This window comes from Pristiophorus japonicus, chromosome 19 (assembly GCF_044704955.1).
Source record: "Pristiophorus japonicus isolate sPriJap1 chromosome 19, sPriJap1.hap1, whole genome shotgun sequence".
Classification (NCBI taxonomy): domain Eukaryota; kingdom Metazoa; phylum Chordata; class Chondrichthyes; family Pristiophoridae; genus Pristiophorus; species Pristiophorus japonicus.
In genome coordinates, this window is record NC_091995.1 from 87331638 (window position 1) to 87355071 (window position 23434).

The 23434-nt window shown below is 48.8% G+C and overlaps 1 protein-coding gene across 1 annotated transcript in view; it reads left to right on the top strand.

Annotated features, from left to right (window-relative positions):
* The window catches only part of trpm4a (transient receptor potential cation channel, subfamily M, member 4a), a 75988-nt gene extending 56427 nt beyond the window's left edge, over nucleotides 1–19561 (top strand). The window contains exons 22-27 of the mRNA XM_070862346.1: nucleotides 3664–3832; nucleotides 4745–4926; nucleotides 13508–13640; nucleotides 15666–15738; nucleotides 16558–16651; nucleotides 19280–19561. Of these exons, the coding sequence (XP_070718447.1) occupies nucleotides 3664–3832; nucleotides 4745–4926; nucleotides 13508–13640; nucleotides 15666–15738; nucleotides 16558–16651; nucleotides 19280–19311 (683 nt within the window). The 3' untranslated portion in view covers nucleotides 19312–19561. The remainder of the gene's footprint in view (nucleotides 1–3663; nucleotides 3833–4744; nucleotides 4927–13507; nucleotides 13641–15665; nucleotides 15739–16557; nucleotides 16652–19279) is intronic.
* Nucleotides 19562–23434: the final 3873 nt, after the last annotated feature.

The following is a 23434-nucleotide window of genomic DNA, read 5'->3' on the forward strand; positions in this document are numbered from 1 at the left end:
TGTGATTGTTAAACCTTTGTTAATAAACCAATTAGTTGCCATGAATTCTTAAGCAAAGAACCCATGAGGCAAAAGTACATTACAATAATCTATCTCTACTAATATGTGTGTTTGTTTGTGTGCATGCATTAATACCAATGTGTGCACATGCATGTGTGTGTGTGTGTACTCTTGTCTGTGAACATGTACTTGCACATAGGTGTGCATATTTGCGTGAGCAGCCTCCCCTTCCTGCTTTGTGCCCGTGTTTATCCACATGTCTGTAGATGTTAAGCAGCGTCTCAATTCTAAAAGTCTCATTCATGTTTTCAAATCCCTCCGTGGCCTCGCCCCTCCCTGTCTCTGTAATCTCTTCCAGCCCTGTAATTCCCTTTGTACCTCTGCGCTCCACCAATTCAGACCTATTGAGCATCGCTGATTATAATCGCTCCACCATTGGCGGCCGTGCTTTCAGCTGCCTGGGCCCCAAGCTCTGGAACTCCCTCCCTGAGCCTCTCCGTCTCTCCATTTCTCGTTCCTCCTTTATGACGCTCCTGATAACTTACATCCTCAAATTTGCTGTTGTAAATCAAAGTCGTAGAATCGTACAGCACAGAAGGAGGACCTTCGGCCCATCATCATTATAGGCGGTCCCTCGTATCGAGGATGACTTGCTTCCAGGCCGAAAAGTGATGAGTTCACAGGTGTTTCAATGAAGGACCTAATATTCCGGATCCCGAACTACATCCTGAAGGGTGGAAGATGCCTGTTCGTGGATTTTTTTAACGTGTGGTGACCATTGCACACCAGCCCCCACACGGGCTTGACAGAGCTCGGTCTTGGTCCAGTGGCAAGGGTTAACCAAGACGACTGGAGACCAGCTCTGCTGCACGGACCCAGTGCGCACACATCATCATCATCATCATAGGCAGACCCTCGGAATCGAGGAAGACTTGCTTCCACTCCCAAAGTGAGTTTTCTGGTGTCTGAACAGTCCGATATGAGAGCCACAGACCCTGTCACAGGTGGGACAGACGATCATCGAGGGAAGGGGTGGGTGGGGCTGGTTTGCCGCGCGCTCCTTCCGCTGTCTGCGCTCGACCTCTTCGCGCTCTTTGCATTGAGGCTCGAAGAGCTCAACGCCCTCCCGGATGCACTTTCTCCACCTCGGGCGGTCTTCGGTTAGGGTCTCCCAGGTGTCAGTGGTGATGTCGCACTTTACCACTGCGCACACATATCGCAGTATGGGCTGGCCCGTGCTGCCCCTGGGCCCCGAACTCTCGCCTCTCCTGGGCCCCGATCACCTCCCTCTACGAACTCTCGCCGCTCCTTCGCCCCGACCTCACCGCTCCTGCTGTACCTGCCCGCGCTGCAGTCAGCCGTCGCCCTCCTGCAGCAGCACGCGCTGCTCCCTCCAATGGCCCCGGCCTGCTGATGATCTTGCAGGCCGGGACCACGCGCGATCCCATGCGCATCACCACGGAGGCACAGAGAGAGTTCGGGCTCCAAGTGCAGAAATCGCTGAAAGCTATTGGGCAAGGTCAACAAATCATTCAAACGGCCAACGGGGTGTAGGCCGATATCTCAGGGAGACTGGAATACGAGAGGGTGGCAGTCATGTTATAGTTATATAAAGCTCCGCTGAGACCCCCATTTGGAGTACAGTGTTGGGGCCCGCCCCTCAGGGAGAGTAGATCGGCCTCGGAGTGGGAGCAGCTCAGATTGACCAGAATAACACCGGGGCTAAAAGGGTTAAATTACGAGGACAAGTTGCACAGTCTAAGCTTGTATCCCGTTAAGTATCGAAGATTAAGCGGTGATCTAATCAAGGTGTTTAAGATGATTAAAGGATTTGATGGGGTAGTTAGAGAGAGACTACTTCCTCTGGTGCGGGGGAGTTCAGAAAATAAGAACGTAAGAAATAGGAGCAGGAGTCGGCCATTCGGCCCCTCGAGCCTGCTCCGCCATTCAATAAGATCATGGCTGATCTTAGGGGGCACAACCTTAAACTTAGAGCCAGGCCGTTCAGGGGTGATGTCAGGAAGCACTTCTTCACACAAAAGGCAGTGGGAATCTGGAACTCTCACCCCCAAAAATTGGTTGAGACTGGAGGGGGTCGATTGAAAATGTCAAAACGGAGATTGATAGATTTTTGTTGGGTAAGGGTATTAAGGGTTGCAGAACCAAGGCGGGTGGGTGGAGTTAAGATACAGAGCGGCCGTGATCTAATTGAATGGCGGTATAGGCTCGAGGGGCTGAATGGCCTACTCCTGGACATCATGTGTTGGGAACCATAGTCGCCTGCACCAACAAACATTTATGGTCTTGTTTTACCAGGTTGTGAGATCTCCTCTTATTTTGATTGTAACTCTGGTATCTTGTAAGCGATGCTTCTCGAAACTAAATCTTTGAAGGTGGCAGCCATCTTAACAAAGCAGTTAATAAACTACATGGGATCCTGGGCCTTATAAATAGAAACAGAGAGCACAAAAGCCAGGAAGTTGTGCTAAACCTGTATAAAACACGGGTTCGACCCAGCTGGAGAATTGTGTCCAGTTCTGGGCATGGCACTTTAGGAAGGATGTGAAGGCTTTAGAGAGGGAGCATAAAAGATTTACGAGAATGGTTCCAGGGATGAGGGACTTCAGTGACGTGGATAGACTGGAGAAGCTGAGGTTGTTCTCCTTAGAGCAGAGGAGATTGAGAGGAGATTTGATCAAGGTGTTCAAAATCATGAACAGCAGCAACAACTCGTATTTATATAGAAACATAGAAAATAGGTGCAGGAGTAGGCCATTCGGCCCTTCTAGCCTGCACCACCATTCAATGAGTTCATGGCTGAACATGCAACTTCAGTACCCTATTCCTGCTTTCTCACCATACCCCTTGATCCCTCTAGTAGTAAAGACTATAGCGCCGTTAACATAGTTACACATCCCAAGGTGCTTTACAGGAGTGTTATGAGATGAAGAATTTGACATCGAGCCGCACAAGGAGAAATTAGCGCAGTGGCTTGGTCACAGAGGTAGGCTTTAAGGAGCGTCTTGAAGGAGCAAAGAGAGGTAGAGAGGCGGAGAGGTTTAGGGAGGGAGCTCCGGAGCTTGGGGCCCAGGCAACAGAAGGCACGGCCACCGATGGTTGAGCGATTATAATCAGAATTAGAGGAGCGCAGACATCTCGGAGAGTTGTGGGGCTGGAGGAGATTACAGAGATAGGGAGGGGGCGAGGGCCATGGAGGGATTTGAAAACAAGGATGAGAATTTTGAAATCGAGGCGTTGCTTAACCGAAGGGTTTAGATAGAGTAAATACAGAGAAATTGTTTCCAGTGGCTGAAGAGTCGATAACCTGAGGTTACAGATTTAAGGTGATTGGCAAAAGAAGCAGAGGCGACATGAGGGAAAGATCTTATTACGCAGCGAGTGGTTAGGATCTGGAATGCACTGCCTGAGAGGGTGGGGGAGGCAGACTCAATAGTAGTCTTCAATGGGGAACTGGATAAATACTTGAAGAGAACAAATGGCAGGGATGTGGGAAAGAGCGGGGGAGTGGGACTAACTGGGTTGCTCTTCGAATGAGCCGGCACAGACTCGATGGGCCGAATGGCCTCCTTCTGTGCTGTACTGTTCTATGATTCTACGTTTCCCGTGCAACTGCTCGTCCTAACCATCCTGTGTTTGCGGCAGCTGCCCGGATCCAGCTCTCCAACTGCACGGATGATCCCGTCGCCATCCTGATGGAGGAGCTGCCCCCCTGCACCAACACCTACGCCAATTGGCTGGTCATCCTGCTCCTGGCTGTCTTCCTATTGGTCGCCAACATCCTGCTGGTCAACCTGCTCATCGCCATGTTCAGGTAACGGGTGAAGTCAGCCTGCGCCTTGAGCGGGCACTGTCCGGAGTTCCCGCTGCCCGCCTGGGCCAAGCGAACTGGTATCTGGCAGGGCGGCACAAAGGGCATTCTATCTTCACCCGGGGCAAGGGTATTAAGGGCGAGGGGAACCCAGGCTGGTCAGGTGGAGTTAGCTCGCAGATCAGCACCTGATCTCATTGAAGGGCAGAACAGGCTCGAGGGGCTGAATGGCCTCCTCCTGTTCCTCTGCGGCAATTGCTGCCTCGCCCACCTCGCCTTGGCCCCAGCGTCCAGTGCCACCCTCCATTAGTGGCAGGTAAGGACAGTGGTTATGTTAACCCACAAACTCCGTTCCCCAGCCACCGACTCCATCCCTCTCCCCAACTCCTGTCTGAGGCTGAACCCGACTGTTCGCAACCTTGGTGTCATATCTGACCCTGAAATTAACTTTCGACCACATATCTGCAGCATAACTAAGACCACCTATTTCCACCTCCGTAACATCACCCGTCTCCGCCCCCTGCCTCAGCTCATCCGCTGCTGAAGCCCTCATCCATGTCTTCGGTACCTCCAGACTTGACTATTCCAACGCACTCCTGACTGGCCTCCCACATCCTACCCTAGAGGTGATCCAAAACTTGGCAGCCCGTCTTGTAACTCGCACCAAGTCCCGCTCACCCATCGCCCCCTGTGCTCGCCGACCTACATTGGCTCCCGGTTAAGCAAGTTGAGGCCAATAGCATAGAAGCATATAAGGGGAAACTAGATGAAGGAGAGGGGAATAGAAGGCTATGATGATAGGATTAGAGGGTTGAGAGGGGCATTAAGACTCCAGCAGGGACCAGTTGGGCTGAGTGGCCTGTTTCTGTGCTGATAGGCTCGATGTCTCTCACTCCTTCTCGTTGTCTTTTCCAGTTACACCTTCAATAAGGTCCAGGGGAACAGTGACATCTACTGGAAGTTCCAGCGCTACAACCTGATCGTGGAATACCACAAGCGGCCTGCACTCGCTCCGCCCTTCATCATCTTCAGCCACATCAACATCTTCATCAAAAGGAACATCCGCAGGGTCCCCTCGGTGAAAAGCAAGCTCTTCAGTAAGACATGCCACCCCCCCCCACCCCCCCCACTCGCTGCCCAGCAGCCACAGTACCAGCAGGGGTAACACGGTGACGTGCGGAGCAGCAAGTTCCCCGTGGGTAAAGTGCACTGTGTGGCCTGGCACTGAGCCATACAGGCCCCGGGGGATACCTCGGGCTTGATCCCCGGTCTGTGTGGAGCCGGCTGTGGTGCAGCAGGGAGGGATTCAAATTCCTGGGGCATTGGGACCGGTTCTGGGGGAGGTGGGACCAGTACAAACCGGACGGTCTGCACCTGGGCAGGACTGGAACCAATGTCCTAGGGGGAGTGTTTGCTAGTGCTGTTGGGGAGGATTTAAACTAATATGGCAGGGGGATGGGAACCAATGCAGGGAGACAGAGGGAAACAAAAAGGAGCCAAAAGCAAAAGACAGAAAGGAGATGAGGAAAAGTGTAGGGCAGAGAAACCCAAGGCAAAGAACAAAAAGGGCCACTGTACAGCAAAATTCTAAAAGGACAAAGGGTGTTAATAAAACAAGCCTGAAGGCTTTGTGTCTTAATGCAAGGAGTATCCGCAATAAGGTGGATGAATTAATTGTGCAAATAGATGTTAACAAATATGATGTGATTGGGATTACGGAGACGTGGCTCCAGGATGATCAGGGCTGGGAACTCAACATTCAGGGGTATTCAACATTCAGGAAGGATAGAATAAAAGGAAAAGGAGGTGGGGTAGCATTGCTGGTTAAAGAGGAGATTAATGCAATAGTTAGGAAAGACATTAGCTTGGATGATGTGGAATCTATATGGGTAGAGCTGCAGAACACCAAAGGGCAAAAAACGTTAGTAGGAGTTGTGTACAGACCTCCAAACAGTAATAGGGATGTTGGGGAGGGCATCAAACAGGAAATTAGGGGTGCATGCAATAAAGGTGTAGCAGTTATAATGGGTGACTTTAATATGCACATAGATTGGGCTAGCCAAACTGGAAGCAATACGGTGGAGGAGGATTTCCTGGAGTGCATAAGGGATGGTTTTCTAGACCAATATGTTGAGGAACCAACTAGGGGGGAGGCCATCTTAGACTGGGTGTTGTGTAATGAGAGAGGATTAATTAGCAATCTCATTGTGCGAGGCCCCTTGGGGAAGAGTGACCATAATATGGTGGAATTCTGCATTAGGATGGAGAATGAAACAGTAATTTCAGAGACCATGGTCCAGAACTTAAAGAAGGGTAACTTTGAAGGTATGAGGCGTGAATTGGCTAGGATAGATTGGCGAATGATACTTAGGGGGTTGACTGTGGATGGGCAATGGCAGACATTTAGAGACCGCATGGATGAAGTACAACAATTGTACATTCCTGTCTGGCGTAAAAATAAAAAGGGGAAGGTGGCTCAACCGTGGCTATCTAGGGAAATCAGGGATAGTATTAAAGCCAAGGAAGTGGCATACAAATTGGCCAGAAATAGCAGCGAACCTGGGGACTGGGAGAAATTTAGAACTCAGCAGAGGAGGACAAAGGGTTTGATTAGGACAGGGAAAATGGAGTACGAGAAGAAGCTTGCAGGGAACATTAAGGCGGATTGCAAAAGTTTCTATAGGTATGTAAAGAGAAAAAGGTTGGTGAAGACAAACGTAGGTCCCCTGCAGTCAGAATCAGGGGAAGTCATAACGGGGAACAAAGAAATGGCGGATCAATTGAACAAGTACTTTGGTTCGGTATTCACTAAGGAGGATACAAACAACCTTCCGGATATAAAAGGGGTCAGAGGGTCTAGTAAGGAAGAGGAACTGAGGGAAATCTTTATTAGTCGGGAAATTGTGTTGGGGAAATTGATGGGATTGAAGGCAGATAAATCCCCAGGGCCTGATGGCCTGCATCCTAGAGTACTTAAGGAGGTGGCCTTGGAAATAGCGGATGCATTGACAGTCATTTTCCAACATTCCATTGACTCTGGATCAGTTCCTATGGAGTGGAGGGTAGCCAATGTAACCCCACTTTTTAAAAAAGGAGGGAGAGAGAAAACAGGGAATTATAGACCGGTCAGCCTGACCTCAGTAGTGGGTAAAATGATGGAATCAATTATTAAGGATGTCATAGCAGTGCATCTGGAAAATGGTGACATGATAGGTCCAAGTCAGCATGGATTTGTGAAAGGGAAATCATGCTTGACAAATCTTCTGGAATTTTTTGAGGATGTTTCCAGTAAAGTGGACAAAGGAGAACCAGTTGATGTGGTATATTTGGACTTTCAGAAGGCTTTCGACAAGGTCCCACACAAGAGATTAATGTGCAAAGTTAAAGCACATGGGATTGGGGGTAGTGTGCTGACGTGGATTGAGAACTGGTTGTCAGACAGGAAGCAAAGAGTAGGAGTAAACGGGTACTTTTCAGAATGGCAGGCAGTGACTAGTGGAGTGCCGCAAGGTTCTGTGCTGGGGCCCCAGCTGTTTACATTGTACATTAATGATTTAGACGAGGGGATTAAATGCAGTATCTCCAAATTTGCGGATGATACTAAGTTGGGTGGCAGTGTGAGCTGCGAGGAGGATGCTATTAGGCTGCAGAGTGACTTGGATAGGTTAGGTGAGTGGGCAAATGCATGGCAGATGAAGTATAATGTGGATAAATGTGAGGTTATCCACTTTGGTGGTAAAAACAGAGAGACAGACTATTATCTGAATGGTGACAGATTAGGAAAAGGGAAGGTGCAACGAGACCTGGGTGTCATGGTACATCAGTCATTGAAGGTTGGCATGCAGGTACAGCAGGCGGTTAAGAAAGCAAATGGCATGTTGGCCTTCATAGCGAGGGGATTTGAATACAGGGGCAGGGAGGTGTTGCTACAGTTGTACAGGGCCTTGGTGAGGCCACACCTGGAGTATTGTGTACAGTTTTGGTCTCCTAACTTGAGGAAGGACATTCTTGCTATTGAGGGAGTGCAGCGAAGGTTCACCAGACTGATTCCCGGGATGGCGGGACTGACCTATCAAGAAAGATTGGATCAATTGGGCTTGTATTCACTGGAGTTCAGAAGAATGAGAGGGGACCTCATAGAAACGTTTAAAATTCTGACGGGTTTAGACAGGTTAGATGCAGAAAGAATGTTCCCAATGTTGGGGAAGTCCAGAACCAGGGGTCACAGTCTGAGGATAAGGGGTAAGCCATTTAGGACCGAGATGAGGAGAAACTTCTTCACCCAGAGAGTGGTGAACCTGTGGAATTCTCTACCACAGAAAGTAGTTGAGGCCAATTCACTAAATATATTCAAAAGGGAGTTAGATGAAGTCCTTACTACTCGGGGGATCAAGGGTTATGGCGAGAAAGCAGGAAGGGGGTACTGAAGTTTCATGTTCAGCCATGAACTCATTGAATGGCGGTGCAGGCTAGAAGGGCTGAATGGCCTGCTCCTGCACCTATTTTCTATGTTTCTATGTTTCTATGTTTCTAGAGGCCCTCGGAGGGGGATTTCAAATCACACAAGGGGGGCGGGTTCCCGCTCCCAGTCAGCGACCCCCTCGCTAATCTCCCACCCCCACTGATTTAGGACTCGGTATCAGGTGAGAACTGGCCGTGCTGCTCTTCGTGACAGAACGAGCTACCAAAACTCACTGTCACTGTCAGGGTCAGTGTCAGGGTCGCTGGGAGAAGGTACAGGAGGCCCTGACAAACAGCAGTTATAGGCCCCAAAACCATCCTGATCCAATGGCCACAGGAGCAGTGCAGAAAAATTCCGGACGATGACGTATTGAGGAGCAGGGATAGAATAATTCGGATTTCTTACACAAACGCAAGGGGGGAGGGGGCAGTACTTCACACTGTGAGTATTTCAGTCATGGGTCCTTTGCTTAAGGATTCATAGCAACACATTGCTGTGAAGAATGTGGTTCGGCATCAGTCCCGTGCCTGGAGCGTGAGCGGCGGGGGGTGGGGTGGGGGCAGGGGAGGAGTGGGGGTCCGGGTGCAGCGGTGTCAAAGGTGGGGGGGGCAGTGCAGTGGTGGGGAGGCATGAGCTTAAAGAAAAGAGCAGCAAACCAGCACGGAGAGAGCGAGGCCCGCATTCTGCAGCGTGGCGGAAGTGTTCAGGAGCCCGCGCGCTGTCCTCGGGTACCGGTAAGCCCGGGCTCGGCGTGACATCCCATGGTTCGGCAAACTCTCTGTTCCGGCACCGGTCAGGTTCCGAGGGTGCCGGACCAGAGAGGTCCAACCTGCAGTTGGGTTATCAGCAAAAGGTTTAACAATCACACGACACATTACCAGTTCATCCTCTAGCCTCACAACCACCTGCCTCATCGTGGATCGCCCGAACCCAACTGGCCGGGGTTTTATTGAGTCTTGTGAACATCACGTGACTGGCTAAGCCACTCCCAACTCAACAGCTCTACAAACCTGTGCATTCATTGCAAAAGGTTATGGGGAGCGGGCAGAGAAGTGGAGTTGAGGCCAAGATCAGATAAGCCATGATCTTATTGAATGGTGGAGCAGGTTCGAGGGGCCAAATGTCCTTCTCATGCTCTTAGTTCTTATTTTCTTATGTTCCCCCATCATTAATCCTCTCCTTTAATATGAATAAATAATATAGGATGGTTCAAATGACTTGGGGGAATGATGCAGAGCCGAGGAGACACTAATTAATGATAACGTCGACTGTGACGAGCTCTTTCAGCTTATTAGTCAACAACTCCGTTATCGTTGTACCATGTGACTACCAAGATGGCAGCAGGTGAACTAGATGGACCGCGATCTTTCTCCGCCTAGCGATTCCTATGTTCCTCAACGGGATTAAGACATCATAATCTGCTTGATTGGCAACTGACCGGAAATACTCGGGGACCAAGGGTCTAGCGAGAAGGAGGAACTGAAGGAAATCCTTATTAGTCAGGAAATTGTGTTAGGGAAATTGATGGGATTGAAGGCCGATAAATCCCCAGGGCCTGATAGCCTACACCCTAGAGTATTCAAGGAACTGGCCCTAGAAATAGTGGATGCATTGGTGGTCATTTTCCAATATTCTACAGACTCTGGATCAGTTCCTATGGATTGGAGGGTAGCTAATGTAACCCCACCTTTTAAAGATGGAGGGAGAGAGAAAACGTAATTATAGACCGGTTAGCCTGACATCGGTAGTGGGGAAATTGTTGGAATCAATTATTAAAGATGTAATAGCAGCGCATGTGACAGGATCGGTCCAAGTCAGCATGGATTTATGAAAGGAAAATCATACTTGACAAATCTTCTAGAATTTAATGAATAGAGTGGACAAGGGAGAACCAGTGGATGTGGTGTATTTGGACTTTCAAAAGGCTTTTGACAAGGTCCCACACAAGAGATTAGTGTGCAAAATTAAAGCACATGGTATTGGGGGTAATGTATTGATGTGGTTAGAGAACTGGTTGGCAGACAGAAAGCAAAGAGTAGGAATAAACGGGTCCTTTTCAGAATGGCAGGCAGTGACTAGTGAGGTACCGCAAGGTTCAGTGCTGGGACCCCAGCTATTTACAATATACATTAATGATTTAGACGAAGGAATTGAGTGTAATATCTCCAAGTTGCAGATTACACTAAGCTGGGTGGCAGTGCGAGCTGTAAGGAGAATGCTAAGAGGCTGCAGGGTGACTTGGACAGGTTAGATGAGTGGGCAAATGCATGGCAGGTGCAGTATCCACTCTGATGGCAAAAACAGGAAGGCAGAATATTATCTGAATGGTGACAGATTTGGAAAAGGGGAGGTGCAACGAGACCTGGGTGTCATGGTACATCAGTCATTGAAAGTTGGTATACAGGTACAGCAGGTGGTGAAGAATGGCATGTTGGCCTTCATAGCGAGAGGATTTGAGTATAGGAGCAGGGAGGTCTTACTGCAGTTGTACAGAGCCTTGGTGAGGCCACACCTTGAATATTATGTTCAGTTTTGGTCTCCTAATCTGAGGAAGGACATTCTTGCTATTGAGGGAGTGCAGCAAAGGTACACCAGACTGATTCCCAGGATGGCAGCACTGACATATGAAGAAAGACTAGATTGACTAGGCTTATATTCACTGGAATTTAGAAGAATGAGAGGGGATCTCATAGAAACGGGATTGGACAGGTTAGATGCAGGAAGAATGTTCCCGATGTTAGGGAAGTCCAGAACCAGGGGTCACAGTCTAAGGATAAGGGGTAAGCCATTTAGGACTGAGATGAGGAGAAACTTCTTCACTCAAAGAATTGTGAACCTGTGGAATTCTCTATCACAGAAAGTTGTTGAGGCCAGTTTGTTAGATATATTCAAAAGGGAGTTAGATGTGGCCCTTACGGCTAAAGGGATCAAGGGGTATGGAGAGAAAGCAGGAATGGGGTACTGAAGTTGCATGATCAGCCATGATCATATTGAATGGTGGTGCAGGCTTGAAGGGCCGAATGGCCTACTCCTGCACCTATTTTCTATGTTTCCAGCCCAGACTGACAGGAAGGAACGCTGCTCAGTGCTGGTTGTAAGGGCAATGAGTTTGATGCGAGCTCAACCTAGCTAAGGGAATGGCAGCATAGTGGTTATGTTACTGATGCTCGTAATCCAGACTGGACTAGTGATGAGTTCAAATCCCACCACGGCAGCCGGGGAATTTAAATTCAATTAATTAAATAAATCTGGAATTAAAAAACTGGTATCAGTAAATGGTGACCATGGAAATTGTTGTAAAATTGTTGTTCACTAATGTCCCTTAGGGAAAGATAATTTTCTGCCCTTACCCGGTCTGGCCGATATGTGACTCCAGACCCATAGCAATGTGGTTGACTCTTAAGTGCCCTCTGAACTGGGCTACCACCACCTTCTCAGGGGCAATTGGGGATGGGCAATAAATACCGGCCTTGCCAGCGACGCCCACATTCCATGAATGAATAAAGAAAAAGCTAGCTCCCTCTCAACAAATACACCACGGCTCAAAATCGATGACCAATTTTGCTCAGTCTCTAAGGCCACCCTGAGATTGGGGTTAAGGTACATTGTTGGGGTGGAGTAGTGACAGAGCCTGGGGATGGATATCAACGGTAAAATGTAGACCGTTTTCCCATTACCACGATAGGGTAGCATAGTGGTTATGTTACTGGACCAATAATCCTGAGGCCTGGACTATGATCTGGAGAACATGTGGGTTCAAATCCCACCACGGCAGCTGGGGGAATTAAAATTCAATTCAATCTCAAATAAAAAGCTACTCTTAGTAATGCTGACCATGAAGTTGCCGGAGTGTCTTTAAATACCTATCTTGTGTCGCTAATGTCCTTTAGGGAAAGAAATCTGCTGCCCTTACCCGGTCTGGCCTATATGTGATGCCAGACCCACAGCAATGTGGTTTACTCTTCACAGCCCTCTGAAATGGCCCAGCGAGCCACTCAGTTGCATTTAAGAAGGCGGCTCACCACCACCTTCTCGAGGGCAATTAGGGATAGGCAATAAATGCCGGTCTTGTCAGCGATATCCACATCCCGTGACTGAATAAAAGAAACATCTCTCTGATCAGCAGAGAAACATACAGCGACAATATGAATCGCTCGAATTCCTTTCTGATAATTTATGATGGCACCCCAGTGAGGTCGCCTATTCTGATTGGATGGATTCCTGGAGATTTCATCACATGACCTCCCACCTCCAACCACCCCACCCAGTCAAACAGCCTTTCCTTTCCCATTTCCAATATTTTCATAACTAATAAGCAAAAGTATTCAAAGAATATTTTATTTTTCTAATGCCCCTGTGATTTCTTTCCTGATGGAATGTATGCCCCTGTGAGGATGCTCACAGGTTTGTAGAGCTGTTGAGTTGGGGAGTGGCTTAGCCAGTCACGTGATGTTCACAAGACTCAATAAAATCCCGGCCAGTTGAGTTCGGAGGATCCACGATGTGGCAGGTGGTTGTGAGCCTGGTGGATGAACTGGTAATGTGTAGTGTGATTGTTAAACGTTTTGCTAATAAACCAACTAGTTCTTAATAGCAATGTGTTGCTATGAATTCTTAAGCAAAGAACCCATGAAGCAAATACATTAAGAAGAACATAAGAAATAGGAGCAGGAGTAGGCCATACAGCCCCTCGAGCCTGCTCTGCCATAGCTGATCTGATCATGGACTCAGGTCCACTTCCCCGCCCGCTCCCCATAACCTTTTATTCCCTTATCGGTTAAGAAACCGTCTATTTCTGTCTTAAATTTATTCAATGTCCCGGCATCCACAGTTCTCTGAGGCAGCGAATTCCACAGATTCACAACCCTCAGAGAGAAGAAATTCCTCCTCATCTCAGTTTTAAATGGGCGGCCCCTTATTCTAAGATCATGCCCCCTAGTTCTAGTCTCTCCCATCAGTGGAAACATCCTCTCTGCATCCACCTTGTCGAGCCCCCTCATAATCTTATACATTACACTGGGGTTGCTGCCATCAGTGTCCAGGAGATTCGTCTTCAATTCCTGGGAACTTCAGGGTAATACTGGGGGGGTCAGCGACTCTAGGGTGGAAGCGCTTGCTCGGAAGGCGCCCCCCCCCATCCTCGCAGTCCCAAACGCCCACCTACTGTCGTTCCGTGGCTTGGAGCGAAGGGAATAATGGTCTCCTTTTGATTGCAGTCACGGACTTCCCGGAATCTGTCGCCAGTAAGCTGATGACTTGGGAGGCCGTGCAGAAGGAGAACTACCTGGTGCATCGCAACAGGGTCAAACGAGAAAGCAACATGGAGCGGCTGAAGAGGACGGCACAAAAGTGAGGACACGATCACCTTTTAATGCGCTCAGGGCGGGGTCGTGCAAGGGGTCAAACAGCGCTAAAAATATAAACAGACTGAAAGGTCCACAGTCCAACTCCGGGCCTGTGCTGAGCTAACCTGTCGTAGGCAGGAGAGCAGTTGTGGAATCACAGGATGGAGGCCCATTGAGCCTGTGTAGGTGCGAGCTCTTCAACTACTCCAACCCTTGCTCTATCCGGTTATCCTTTCACAAATCACTTATTATTCCACTTCAAATTACTTATCAAATATAGGTCGAACCTGTCTTACCCGGCACCCTCAGAACCTGGCCTGTGCCGGATAAGGGATTTTGCCAAACGAGGGGTGTTCACGTTTAATTGGATGGTACAGGTACTGAGCAAGGAGATATCGGGGCTGACTGGCTTGGGGCTGCGAGTGCGGCAGAGAGATCGTTGGGGAGCGGGGGGGGGGGGGGTTGGGGGTGGATCGCGGGGTCAGGCCAGCGATTGCGGGAGTCGGCAGCGAGGAAGGACTTCAATTTGTTCATGTCGGAGTTCTGCGCATGCGCCACCCGGTGGCCGGAAATGGTGCCGGACGAGAGGTGGTTCCGGATAAGGGAGTTCTGGATAAGAGAGGTTCAACCTGTACCCTTTATAGTCTCTGCCTCAATAGCCACTTGTGGTGAAGCATTCCATGGTTAAATTGCTCCTTCTGTGAAATTTTTTTTTTTTAACTTCTCCTTTCATTCCCAGAGCGGGAATACTGGGAGTGAGAGAATTCCCAGAGCAGATATACTTGGAGATATTACATTCAATTCCTTCGTATAAATCATTGAAGCTATTTACAATATACATTAATGATTTAGATGAAGGAATTGAATGTAATATCTCCAAGTTTGCAGATGACACTAAGCTGGGTGGCAGTGTGAGCTGTGAGGAGGATACTAAGAGGCTGCAGGGTGACTTGGACAGGTTAGGTGAGTGGGCAAATGCATGGCAGATGCAGGATAATGTGGATAAATGTGAGGTTATCCACTTTGGTGGCAAAAACAGGGAGGCAGAATATTATCTGAACGGTGGCAGATTAGGAAAAGTGGAGGTGCAACGAGACCTGGGTGTCATGGTACATCAGTCATTGAAAATTGCCATGCAGGTACAGCAGGTGGTGAAGAAGGCAAATGGTATGTTGGCCTTCATAGCTAGGGGATTTGAGTATAGGAGCAGGGAGGTCTTACTGCAGTTGTACAGAGCCTTGGTGAGGCCACACCTTGAATATTGTGTTCAGTTTTGGTCTCCTAATCTGAGGAAGGACATTCTTGCTATTGAGGGAGTGCAGCGAAGGTTCACCAGACTGATTCCAGGGATGGCAGGACTGACATATGAAGAAAGACTGGATTAACTAGGCTTGTATTCACTGGAATTTAGAAGAATGAGAGGGGATCCCATGGAAACATATAAAATTCTGACAGGATTGGACAGGTTAGATGCAGAAAGAATGTTTCTGATGTTGGGGAAGTCCAGAACCAGGGGTCACAGTCTAAGGATAGGGGTAAGCCATTTAGGACTGAGATGAGGAGAAACTTCTTCACTCAGAGAATTATGAACCTGTGGAATTCTCCACCACAGAAAATTGTTGAGGCCAATTCGTTGGATATATTCAAAAGGGAGTTAGATGTGGCCCTTACGGCTAAAGGGATCAAGGGGTATGGAGAGAAAGCAGGAATGGGGTACTGAAGTTGCATGATCAGCCATGATCATATCGAATGGTGGTGCAGGCTCGAAGGGCCAAATGGCCTGCTCCTGCACCTATTTTCTATGTTTCTATGTTTCTATGAGCGAATTCCCAGATCAGGAATACTGGGAGTGAGGGAATTCCCAGAGCAGGACTACTGGGAGTGAGGGAATTCCCAGAGCAGGACTACTGGGAGTGAGGGAATTCCCAGAGCAGGAATACTGGGATTGACAGAATTCGAAGGCCTCAGAGAGGAACCACACAGGGCCCAGTTCAGTTAACGTTACCTGACATTTGCTTTTGTCTTTTAGGGTCGACAGTGTTTTAAATTACATAACTGACATCAGGGAGCACGAGAGGCGGCTCAGGGTACTCGAAAAACAGGTAACACCGATTGCACAAACTCTGGTGAAACAGTGCAGGGAGTATTCACGTCCAACGGGGCCTGAAATTCCTCTTTTAATAAAACACGGGAAAATGCCTGCGTTCCCCCCCCCAGTTACTGAACGCCTTTCGGGTATCTGAGAATATCGTTTGGTTACAGAATCATTACTTATGGAGAAGAACAGTTAAACTGGAATTTCTCCTCCAATTAATAATAAGAACATAAGAATTAGGAGCAGGTGTGGGCCATAAGATCCCTCGAGCCTGCTGCTCCATTCAATAAGATCGTGGCTGATCTTCTGCCTTCCGCCTGATCTCCATATCCCTTGATTCTCCTCGAGTCCAAAAATCTATTGATCTCTGCCTTGAATATACTCAACAACTGAGCCTCCACAGCCCTCTGGGGTAGAGAATTGCAAAGATTCACCACCCTCTGAGTGAAGAAATTTCTCCTCATCTCAGTCCTAAATGGCCGACCCCTTATTCTGAGACTGTGACCCCTGGTTCTAGACTCCCCAGCCCGGGGGAAACAGTGATCACACTTCAAAAGTACTTCATTGGCCGTAAAGCGCTTTGGGACGTCCTGATGTCGTGAAAGGCGCTATATAAATGCAAGTCTTTTCCCGAAATCTCGCCGCCTCTCTCTCCTCCTTTAAGATGCTCCTTAAAACCTACTTCTTTGTCCAAGTTTTTGATCCTAATTTCTCCCTATGTGGCTCGGTGTCAAATTCTGTTTGATAATCGCTCCTGTGAAGCGCCTTGGGACGTTTCACTATGTCGAAGGCGCTATATAAATGCAAGCTGTTGTTGTTGTTCTAGGTGGATTACTGCACTGAAGCCTTGACGTGGTTGGTGGAATCCTTACTGCAAAGTGACCTCATCAAGAACAGCAGAGCCCCGCCCACATTTGCAGGTAACGTAAATCATAATCATCATCAACATCATCATAGGCAGTCCCTCGGTATCGAGGAAGACTTGCTTCCACTCTTAAAGTGAGTCCATAGGTGGCTGAACAGTCCAATACAAGAGCCATAGTCCCTGTCACAGGTGGGACAGATAGTCGTTGAGGGAAGGGGTGTGTGGGACTGGTTTGCCGCACGCTCCTTCCGCTGCCTGCACTTGGTTTCTGCATGCTCTCGGCGACGAGACTCGAAGTGCTCAGCGCCCTCCCGGATGCACTTCCTCCACTTAGGGCGGACTAGTCTTTGGCCAGGGACTCCCAGCTGTCGGTGGGGTTGTTGTACTTTTTTAGGGAGGCTTTGAGGGTGTCCTTGTAACGTTTCCCCTGCCCACCTTTGGCTCGTTTGCCTTGAAGGAGTTCCGAGTAGAGCGCTTGCTTTGGGAGTCTCATGTCTGGCATGCGAACTATGTGGCCTGCCCAGCGGAACTGATCAAGTGTGGTCAGTGCTTCAATGCTGGGGATGTCGGCCTGGTCGAGGACGCTAACGTTGGTGCATCTGTCCTCCCAGGGGAGTTGTAGGATCTTGCGGAGACATCGTTGGTGGTATTTCTCTAGCGACTTGAGGTGTCTACTGTACATGGTCCATGTCTCTGAGCTATACAGGAGGGCGGGTATTACTACAGCCCTGTAGACCATGAGCTTGGTGGCAGATTTGAGGGCCTGGTCTTCAAACGTAAATATTAGAAAAGCCGCTACCCTCCCAAATGGATCGGGCACGGTTTAATTGCTTATCTTTCAACCCTTCCGGCATTGTCTTGGAGTCTCCAGAAATTGAGGATTAATCTCCAGACAAACACACGGGAGAAAAACATTTAAATAAAGTTCTGTTTCGTAAATTTTCTTTGAACACTTCTATTCAGCACTGTGGGAGCACTTTCACCACACGGACTGCAGCGGTTCAAGAAGGCGGCTCACCACCACTTTCTCAAGGGGCAATGAGGGATGGGCAATAAATGCCGGCTTTGCCAGCGATACCCACATCCCGGGAATGAATTATTTAAAAAATGATCAGTTATTAAAATATTGGAGATAGGGAAACAGTCAAGATGAATCCTATTGGCTAACAATGAGTCTGTCCCCTTTCCAATTGGCCGTGGGAAGGCAGTGGCGCCTGGAGGATGGACCAATGGCGGGGGTGTTGGGGGAGGGGTGGTTCGCGGCGGGTAGACATGTGACAAAACATCCAGGGATGCACCCAATCGGAGTTGGCGTGGGACTGGACATTGTGTTCGTTGGCACGTGGAGTCGGTGACATGAGACACACTGCATCGGGCAAAGGGGAGGTGGTCTACCCATGGCACGGGGCACAGGTTGGTGCTGTTGCCATCTCGCCGTGCTGAGGAGACATCCCACTGCCGTGTATCAGCCTGAGTCGCACTCGTGGGAACATAGGAAGAGGAGAAGGCCATTCAGACCTTTGAGCCGGTCTGATCTGCACCTCAACTACATCGGCCTGCCTTGGTTCCATAACCCTTTGTATGCTCACAACTTTGTAGACCTGTTGAGGGCCTGGTCAAGGTGGCCATTAACCGGTCCAGGCAGCAGGCGGTCGAGGGGGTTGCTCTGCCCGACTGCCTGCTTCTCTTCCAAGGCTACGTTCATGCCAGGGTGTCCCTGGAGATGGAGCACATGGTGTCCACCGGTACGCTCGTGGCCTTCTGCGAGAGGTGGGCGCCGGAGGGACTGGAGTGCATCATCACCCCCACCCACACCCCCACCCCCACCGCCCCGGCAACCAAATTTTAATTTGATTTTATGTTTTAAAGTTTAATTTGTTTTAATTGCCGGGTTTTAGTGTCCTCCTCCCCTTTTATAGGGGGCACTTGTAAAATATATGGTTTTAAAGCCCCCCAAAAAAATCACAAAAAAACCACGAAAAAAAAAACATTTATTAAAAAAAGGGGCAGTTAAGTGTCTGGAATGTCCCCCAGATCGGGGGGCACTTGATCTAACGTTGATTTGTTCCCCCCCTAAAAGAGTTGTAGAGCTATTGAGGGTCTGGCCAAGGTGGCCATTAACCGGTCCAGGCAGCGGGCGGTCGAGGGGGTTGCTCTGCCCGACTGCCTGCTTCTCTTCCACGGCTACGTTCATGCCAGGATGTCCCTGGAAATGGAGCACATGGTGTCCACCGGTACGCTCACGGCCTTCTGTGAGAGGTGGGCTCTGGAGGGACTGGAGTGCATCATCACCCCCCCACCCCGGCAACCAAATTTTAAATTTGATTTAAGTTTCAGTTCCAGTTTTATTTGGAAATTTGTGGGTTCTACCCTTGCCAAAAGGGGGCACATGATTTAAATGTTCTACCAAATATAGTTGTAGAGCTGTTGAGTTGGGAGTGGCTTAGCCAGTCACGTGATGTTCACAAGACTCAATAAAACCCCAGCCAGTTGGGTTCGGGGGATCCACGATGAGGCAGGTGGTTGCGAGCCTGGCGGATGAACTGGTAATGTGTAGTGTGATTGTTAAACCTTTTGCTAATAAACCAACTAATTCTTAATCGCACTGTGTTGCTATGAATTCTGATACCCTTACCCAACAAAAATCTATCAATCCCGGTTTATACTGATGTTTTTCTCACAGGCGCTTCATCGAAAAAGGACAGCAAGCCATAATTTCCCGATACCGAAAACCGCCTCACCAATGTTCCGCACATCAGCCAAGGAGTCGCACTGTGGGTGGCCTGACCCTTACCTTCGCCCTGTGGTCTTTGCACCGAGGCTGAATTCGGATCCCGTGGGTCAGAGTCTGATGCGGAATGAATAATATATACATTGGACCAATGATGTTGGATAAATGATATTTATTGGACAAGTACTATTGGATGCATGGTGTTGATTGGATGGACGATATTTACTGGAAACACAAAGGGGGGGGTTTGAAGATTTGGCGGAACCTATCATCCAATGTGAAGCTGTAGTATAAAGTACCGTATGTTATTGAACATGACCTCGCAGCATGCTGGCCTGGCTTTCGTTTTTTTTTGTCGTTTTTCTGTACCTTTGTTTTAAAAGCACATTCTCACCAGGGTCTATGAGCTCTCCTGTTGCCGAAATGCGAAGAAGAATGATTGGCTGAGATAGCACCACGAGCAGAGTCCCGCGCTGCTTGGGGGTAAAGTCTGAATTTTCGGCTTGGTTTGGGTTGGTTTTTTTTTTGCCACCCCAAAGTGATTAAACAAATGGAAATGGCTTCTGGTCTTTTTGTTTATAATTGAGAAGGCCCATGGGTCTGGATGTGGTGGGCCTTTTCCCATCCTCCTTCACACGTTTCACACACACCTTCATGAGCCCCTTGTAAGAATACACCATTTTCTGCTATATTTGCTGTAACTCCACTATAAGAACATAAGGAAGTAGGAGCAGGAGTCGGCCATTCGGCCCCTCGAGCCTGCTCCGCCATTCAATAAGATCATGACCTCAACTCCACTTTCCTGCACTATCCCCATATCCTTTGATTCCCCTAATATCCAAAAATCTATTGATCTCTGCCTTGAATATACTCAATGACTGAGCCTCCACAGCCCTCTGGGGTAGAGAATTCCAACGATCCACCACCCTCTGAGTGAAGAAGTTTCTCCTCATCTCAGTCCTAAATGACCGACCCCTTATTCTGAGACTGTGACCCCTGGTTCTAGACTCCCCAGCCCGGGGGAAACATCCTCCCTGCATCTATCCTGTCAAGCCCTGTAAAAATGTTGTATGTTTCAATGAGATCACCTCTCATTCTTCTAAACTCGAGAGAATATGGGCCTAGTCAACCTGGCCAAACTTAAAAGTTGACTGAATTTTATAACCCAGTATGCCTCGCGAGGCCAAGAGGCTAGCCGCTGTGGAAACTGTTAATTAAAAAACGGCTGACCTCTGCAATCTGCCTTTCTCACAGATAAAGGAGCGAGAGAACATAAGAAATAGGAACAGGAGTAGGCCATTTGACCCCTCAAGCCTGATCTGATCTGATCAGACCTTCCCTTTTGTTCTTTCCTTCCCTCCCCCATTTCCCTGCCCCTACACGTGCTTAAAAACCTGTTTCATCTCTAACCTTTTCCAGTTCTGACGAAGGGTCACCGACCTGAAACGTTAACTCTGTTTCTCTCTCCACAGAGGTTGCCTGACCCGCTGAGTATTTCCAGCATTGTCGGTTTTGATTTCAGATTCCAGCATCCGCAGTATGTTGCTTTCGTCCTGTGTTCTCCACGCTATTGTGACATCACTTCCTGTGTTCTCTGTGCTATTGTGACATCACTTCCTGTGTTCACTGTGCTATTGTGACGCATCACTTTCTCTGCACTCCGTGCTGTTATGGTCCATCACTCTCTGTGTTCCCTATGCTGTTATGACAGCTGCTTACAGTATTGCGATACGTTGTTCTCTGTGTTGTTTCTCCGACTGTGCCGAGGGAGTTCTCCTGAGCCGTCGATAGAGGGATTCCTTTCCAGCCCAAGTACAGAGAATGCAAGGCGTTTTAACCGACTGATAGAATCGAGCAGATCTCGTCCTTGGCCGCGCCCATCCCAAATCCCTGCCCCCTTTGCCCCCCCGACCTTCGTTGCCCCGCCACCACCTTTTGCGCCCACGGCAGGTCTGGCACCGAAACAGGTGAGGCGTTGAAGAATGACAGAGATCGTCTTCAAAACCATCTGGCAATCCGACGAGCTGAGCCAGCTGCGGAACACCAGCCAGGAGCAGATCAGGTGCAAAGGGGACATGTCAGGAATCAACCTCGAGCACGAGAGGAAAGAGAAGAAATGGCTGTTCACCAGGAAGAAGAAGTCGGTCTCCTTCCACGGGTACGAAGATAAGAAATAGGAGCGGGAGTAGGCCATGAGGCCCCTCGAGCCTGCTCCGCCATTCAATAAGATCATGGCTGATCCGATCATGGACTCAGCTCCAATTCCCCGCCCGCTCCCCATAACCCCTTATCCCCTTATCGGTTAAGAAACTGTCTATTTCTGTCTTAAATTTATTCAATGTCCCGGCTTCCACAGCTCTCTGAGGCAGCGAATTCCACAGATTTACAACCCTCTGAGAGAAGAAATTTCTCCTCATCTCTGTCTTAAACGGGCGGCCCTTTATTCTAAGATCATGCCCTCTAGTTCTAGTCTCCCCTATTAGTGGAAACATCCTCTCTGCATCCACCTCGTCATAATCTTATACGTTTCGATAAGACCACCTCTCATTCTTCTGAATTCCAACGAAGGAGTTCATCGACTTCTTTCAGTTGCTTTTTAAAATGTGGCCGTGTTGTGCGGTCATTAAGCGAAGGGAGGTTCGCGTCGGGTTACTGGAACACTTTTGTCCCGAATCAATCATGCCCCAGCAATCATGTCTGGATTAGCTCCAGTCTTCCTGCTACAGAGCGAAGGCCCATCGACTTGGCCCAACAATTTTCAGATGCCTGTAATGTTTGCTCACAGGTTGGGAGAGCTGTTGAGCTGGGGGTGGCTTAGCCAGTCACGTGATGTTCACAAGCCTCAATAAATCCCCGGCCAGTTGGGTTCGGGGGATCCACGATGGGGCAGGTGGTTGTGAGCCTGGTGGATGAACCGGTCATGTGTCGTGTGATTGTTAAACCTTTGCTAATAGATATGTAAGGGGTGGTTTGCAGGGGGTCAGCTTTCCCTTCTGACCTTATATGAGCGGTTCCGAATCGCTCCCGCACCCTTGGTTCTAGACACTGTAATTATGAAGGGACTGTGACAGACTTGGACAGACAATCGGTTTCAAGGTAGGAAGCAGGTATGGCTTTATTGTGTTTAAAAAGAAGTAAAAGGCACACCTTTAATAACACACACAGACCAATACACACTGAAGGGGTACAACACATTGAATAAATTGTCAAATTACAGCCTGTGGGGAAAAGAATACAGCTTAAACTCTAAATGGGGTAAAGAGGAGAATGCAGATACATTTACACAAGTTATCCCAGCCTCCCCCCTCCCAATTCCCCTAACTAACTAAGTTATAGCTCTGGGGGTTCAGGGGCCATGCTCACCAATCCCTTTAGACAGTTGCCGGTGAATCGCGGTTTCGGGGTTCGCTGCACTTGGCCTTCTAGGCGAGCCGTACCCCGGTCGGAGGAGAGGACTTCGGACTGCGTAGTCTTCTCCTCCGACTGGGGTACGGCTCGTCTAGAAGGCCAAGTGCAGCGAACCCCGAAACCGCGATTCACCGGCAACTGTCAAAAAGGGGATTGGTGAGCATGGCCCCTGAACCCCCAGAGCTATAACTTAGTCAGTTTGGGGAATTGGGAGAGGGAGGCTGGGATAACTTGTTTAAATGTATCTGCATTCTCCTCTTTACCCCATTTAGAGTTTAAGCTGTATTCTTTTCCCCACAGGCTGCAATTTGACAATTTATTCAATGTGTTGTACCCCTCAGTGTGTATTGGTCCGTGTGTGTTATTAAAGGTGTGCCTTTTACTTCTTTTTAAACACAATAAAGCCATACCTGCTTCCTACCTTGAAACCGATTGTCTGTCCAAGTCTGTCACAGTCCCTTCATAATTCCAGTGTCTAGAACCAAGGGTGTGGGAGCGATTTGGAACCGCTCATATAAGGTCAGAAGGGAAAGCTGACCCCCTGCAAACCACCCCCTACATAATAGATTCTTAAGCAAAGAACCCATGAAGCAAATACATTACACAAGGCCTGAATTGCACTCTCCCAATTTGGTCACAAGAGTTGGCGGAGATTGCTTGCACCAGATTATTAAGCCATTTCAGAAGAGGCAGGGGGCG